Here is a 4,855-nt window from a genome sequence, read left to right as displayed (position 1 = left end):
AATATGCTACATTATAATAATGTATAACACATGGTCATATTCAATATATATAACTTTCTGTTCCTGTCATTATGTACAACCTTCTGTATTCATTCTACAAATAACTCTGAGGACCCACTGCATTCCAGGCACTCTGCAACACCATCACAATGGCCAATTCAAAATGCTTTTTTGAATAAAGGAAAGAGATTATATTGCCTCCCTATAAAAGACTTTTAATACACTTCATGAGAAACCAATTATTATAACACCCTTAGTCATGTCCAGACACAGATTTATCAAAAAGCCAAATTTTACCTTAAGCAAATTTAATAGCTTTCAAAACATCTCAGACTTAAGCTGTATTCAAAGTGTAGATTTCAGGAGAGGCATTGAACCTCAAACTGAAAGTCATAGAGCAATAATCAGTGATAAAAAGCCTCTTCCTCTCATCTCTGGCCCAAGTCACTGAATCTCTGCCATTTTTTAATAATTATTTCCTATTTATTCTTCATACCCTTATGGTTTGTATGTAGTTATCCCCAAAAGGCTCACGCAGTCTTAGATGGGGCTTTTTCACAGGTGGCTGAATCTAGAGTGTGTGGTGCTGGGACTAAGGACATGTAATTACTACATCAGTACACTTATTGTGTTTAGCACCCCCTAATCCCAGTAGTCTGGGCAAGGTAAAAGGGGAAGAAAGATGCTTATGTTAAGGCCCTTGTTGCTTCTGCTACCTATGGGCACAATGAACTCTTCTCTGTGATGCACCCTTGCCAAGCCATCCTAACTTGGATCCAACAAATTATGGAAATAAACCCCTACAGACTGTGAGCCAAATAAAACTTCTCCCCTTTAACTTTGGGTGTGAGGTAGATTGTCTCAGCAGTGAGAGAAAAGTAACTAAGGGAGCCCTCTAATGACACTTTGATCTATCCTATTTGAGTGATTCACTTAGCTCCTTAAGCTACATAGCCTAAACAGTGAAGAACATCTTGTGGTGCCTGAATCCTGTGTGCTTCATAGCAGTAGAAAACTGTTATATATAATTCACTAATGCAATTTAAAAATGATTGGTGGGACTACTATACAAGCCAAGTATGCCCAATCTTGCAACTGCATACATAGGTTACATAAAGTTTACGAGTTTTTCTTTTCCCAGAATTCTGAGTAAATGGGTATATTATTTTTTAGAGGCAGATACAAGTTTACTATAAATAATTTTAAATATTTTGTATAAATTTGACGTGATGTCAATGAACCTCTGTAATACCAGTAATCTGGAAGGCTGAAACAGGAGGATAGCAAGATCAAGGCCAGCCTGAGCAATTTCGTGACTCAGTAAGACCCTGTCTCAAAATTTAAGACGTTTACAAAAGGCTGGGTATACTGGGCTGGAAGATAGCTTGGAAGCCTAAATGCCTGCCTGGCAAACTCAAGGACCCAGGTTCAGTCCCCAGTACTGTATGCCGTGCTGGCCCTGCGCTGAGCCAGCCACTGAAACCTAGCATGGTGGTGCATGCCTGTAATCCCAGCACTGGGGAGGCTGAGACAGGAGGATCATGATGAATTGAGCTGCATAGTGAGATCCTGTACCAAATACATAAATGAAAGATTTTTTTAAAAAATGGCTGGGACTAGAACTCAGTGCAAAGTCTCTGGGTTCAATCCCCATTACCATACCCTCATCCAAAGAGGAATAATGAAGAGAGGAGGAGAAGGAGGAGGAAGAGGAAGAGGAGGAGGAGGAGAAGGAAGAAGAAGAGAAGGAGGAGAAAAGAGTCTGGGTAGTCTACACTAACAAAGTCTACACTAACAAGTGTTCAGTATTAGAAAGTCCAAGGTCAATTCTAATTACTAAATTCCCATTATTATGGGGGTTTTTCCTGTATTTTAGGAGTCTACAGGGTGTTCAGAGTCTCACTATTAGATCAGACTGCTAGTGATTCTCCTGTTTACAGCCTCCCAAGTGCTGGCATTACAGGAGCATGCCACCACACCCAGTCTCATTCATCATCTCAGTGTGCCCCGGCAGGGCCGGTATGGCGGGCCCGGGCATTGAACCCCAGCCCCTGAGCCTGCTTGCAGACGCTTTAATCTGCTGAGCTATTTGGCCAGCCCCAGCTAATATTATGTTTTAAAAAAGAAATTATCCAGCAAATTTTTAAAGTACTTGTTGTGAACATGAGTTTTTACTTAAAAACATTCTTTTTAACATTTTCTCAGTGTTCCTGTGTGCCAGGTGCTGCTACAGAATTTTTTCACTTTCCCCAGTTTTAGTTGAATTATTCAGTGACAAGGGACTACAGGTTTTGTGCAATATAAAACAAAAGCCAGCTCAGAGCAGGCATTGCATACACAATAGAAGTGTCCACTATCAGCTTACCCAGCTTTCCCCAAACGTTATCAGAACAGTGGCAACAATGATGAAACCAAGTGTCTTCACCATTTTCCCCATTGAAAGAACTGCAAAAACAAAAACAATTTTTAAAACTGTTTTTCCCTTTTACTGGAGATTGACAGGGCCTTCAAATGCTAGGCAAGCACTCTGACACTGGACCCATGTCCCCAGCTTTGAATTTTGTCAGCATATCACCTTTGAATTTTTCATGAGGCCACAGTGGGATTTAGATTCAAGTAGCTCCAGGAGGTCTGATGAGACTCCAGGTAATACCTAATCTTTGGGTCACCTAGAAAACTGTTACAGATGTCACCAACCTTCTATCTTCACAAAGTGATAAACTTTAAATAGAGTGATACTTGCTGAATGACACAAATATAAAAGAAATTCTCATTCTTGAAGAGATCCTTCCTGGATAATGGAGTGGAAAAGGTACAGGCTATGTAAGCAGAAAGACCTGGCTCCGTATTTTGGCTAAGACACACCCTAAGAGACCTCAGGCAACTTACTACAGTGCTCCTGATCTATGAAACAGAAATAATTTCTATTACTACATTGCAGGACCGTGGAAATTTGGAGATAATTTCTAGATATGCCTGTAATATAAGTGATAAATTAATAGTAACTCACTTTGAATATGGAGGATTATTTTTATTTTTAAAAGAAGAAAGTTATAACAAACAGGAGGTGATATGCACTGTTTTTTTCTTGCTGCCTTAATGTTTAGGCAAGCAAACAGGATTAGCAGAAAATAATAAGCTCCACTTGACATTTGGAGAAAAATTAACTTTACACAAAGGAGATCAAACCCAGGACCTTGCACATCCTAAGCAAGCACTTTACATGCCCAATACTTAAATCAACATCAGAGTTATTAGTCTTGGTGAAAAATTTTCTTCAAATTCAGAATACTTTCTGTATGCTGCCACAAGGGTGAGCTTTCACAAATTTTAAAAACCAAGAATCCTGTAAGAATGAGAAAATACTTGCATAATCTTCAAAAAAAATTTTAAAAGATATTGATTAAAGTGCCTGCAAGCAGGCACAGAGGCCAGGGGTTCAATCCCCAGGCTTGCTTTACCAGCCCTGCCCCCAGGGCATGCTGAGATGTTGAGACTGGGCATGGTGGCACGTGCCTATAATCCCCGCTCTTGGGAGGCTATAAAAGGCGGATCATTATGAGTCCCATCTAGTAGTGAGACCTTGAATATTCTGTAGACCTTTCCCTAAAATACAAAAATAAAATAAATAAATAAATTTTTAGAAAAGATAATGAAATTAACTAAATGATTTGTTAATCCGTTTTTATGTTTATATCCCTTTATCATTTGTCCTATTAATGAAGTAGTTTCCCCACTTTGATATAACTGAAAAAATAATACACAAATTGATGAGATCTCTTGGGAGTTTTAAGAAAGATCTCCATGTCCCTGGCATTAAACCCAATGACCAAAGTGACAGCAAGTCTTAGACACTTTTAAAGAATCCATGTTGATTCCACCACTTAGCAAATTGTGGAAGCCAGTGAGGTAAGAATTTAATAGACAAAAATCCCTTTTGTGTCTGTGCCAACAGGTAGTTCTTAGTCCTTCTGAAGCCAATAAAAATAGTTACAAAACTGGAGGAGTATCACTTGAATTAGGTGACAAAATTAGAGAGTGCTGCTTTGATTATAAAATATGATGGAAATTTTTAGACTATATGAAGATGATTTTACTTCACACAGTTGTACTGCTAAGTCTTCTTTGTAACTTTCCTAGAATAATACCGTGTTTTTCTAAGCACTATCTAAATTGATCCATGAACATTCTGAAAAAGTAGGTAGATAAATCAATCAAAAGGGCTAAGTCAGTTCTTTAAAAGTCACAAAGCTGGTATATGAAGACCTGGCGACTGCAGGGTTTTCCATCCTGAAGGCAAGGGCCCTCATAGAGCTCTGCGGGGCCTTGCCATTCTGCTCCTGCAGCACGCAGGAAATGGGCTGCGGAGAAGGCCTGCAACTCGGCCTTCTCGGTCCAACAGGACTCTCACTTCTGAACATGCTGAGACTGGATTTTGAATCATATGCCCTTCCACAAGAACATTAGGTTAACCTAGCCAGAAAAGACACAGCAACACAAAAGCAGAAGCACCCTGGGACTGGCAGTGTTAGCAAGAGTCTACTGATCATCAGCTACCAACTCAGTACATGCTAGGTGCTATGGAAAATATAGTAGCCTCAGTCAGACAATATGTTGGAGAAGTGAAAACAAATAGTAAAATGGTAATTTAAAGCTATCTACACATGCCCCGCTGGGCCTGCCCCTGGTGCACTGAGCCTGCCGCTGGTACCTGGTGTGGTGGCACATGCCTGTAATCACAGCACTGGTGAGGCTGAGACAGGAGGATCACTACGAGACCAAGCTGCACAGTGAGACCCTGTACCAAACATATAAATTAAGAGAGAGAGAGAGAGAGAGAGAGAGAGAGAGAGAG

General features: G+C 40.0%; 1 protein-coding gene across 1 annotated transcript in view; it reads right to left on the bottom strand.

Moving 5' to 3' along the window:
* Window positions 1-4,855, bottom strand: part of Fgl1 (fibrinogen like 1) — a 44,877-nt gene that overhangs the window by 27,980 nt on the left and 12,042 nt on the right. Inside the window, exon 2 of the mRNA XM_023722034.1 lies at window positions 2,366-2,445. Coding sequence (XP_023577802.1) covers window positions 2,366-2,437 — 72 coding nt within the window. The 5' untranslated portion in view covers window positions 2,438-2,445. The remainder of the gene's footprint in view (window positions 1-2,365; window positions 2,446-4,855) is intronic.

Source organism: Octodon degus, unplaced genomic scaffold (genome assembly GCF_000260255.1).
Source record: "Octodon degus isolate 3935 unplaced genomic scaffold, OctDeg1.0 scaffold00088, whole genome shotgun sequence".
Classification (NCBI taxonomy): domain Eukaryota; kingdom Metazoa; phylum Chordata; class Mammalia; order Rodentia; family Octodontidae; genus Octodon; species Octodon degus.
The sequence above is the reverse complement of the archived record's forward strand: the minus strand, read 5'-3'. Positions and strand labels throughout refer to the sequence as shown.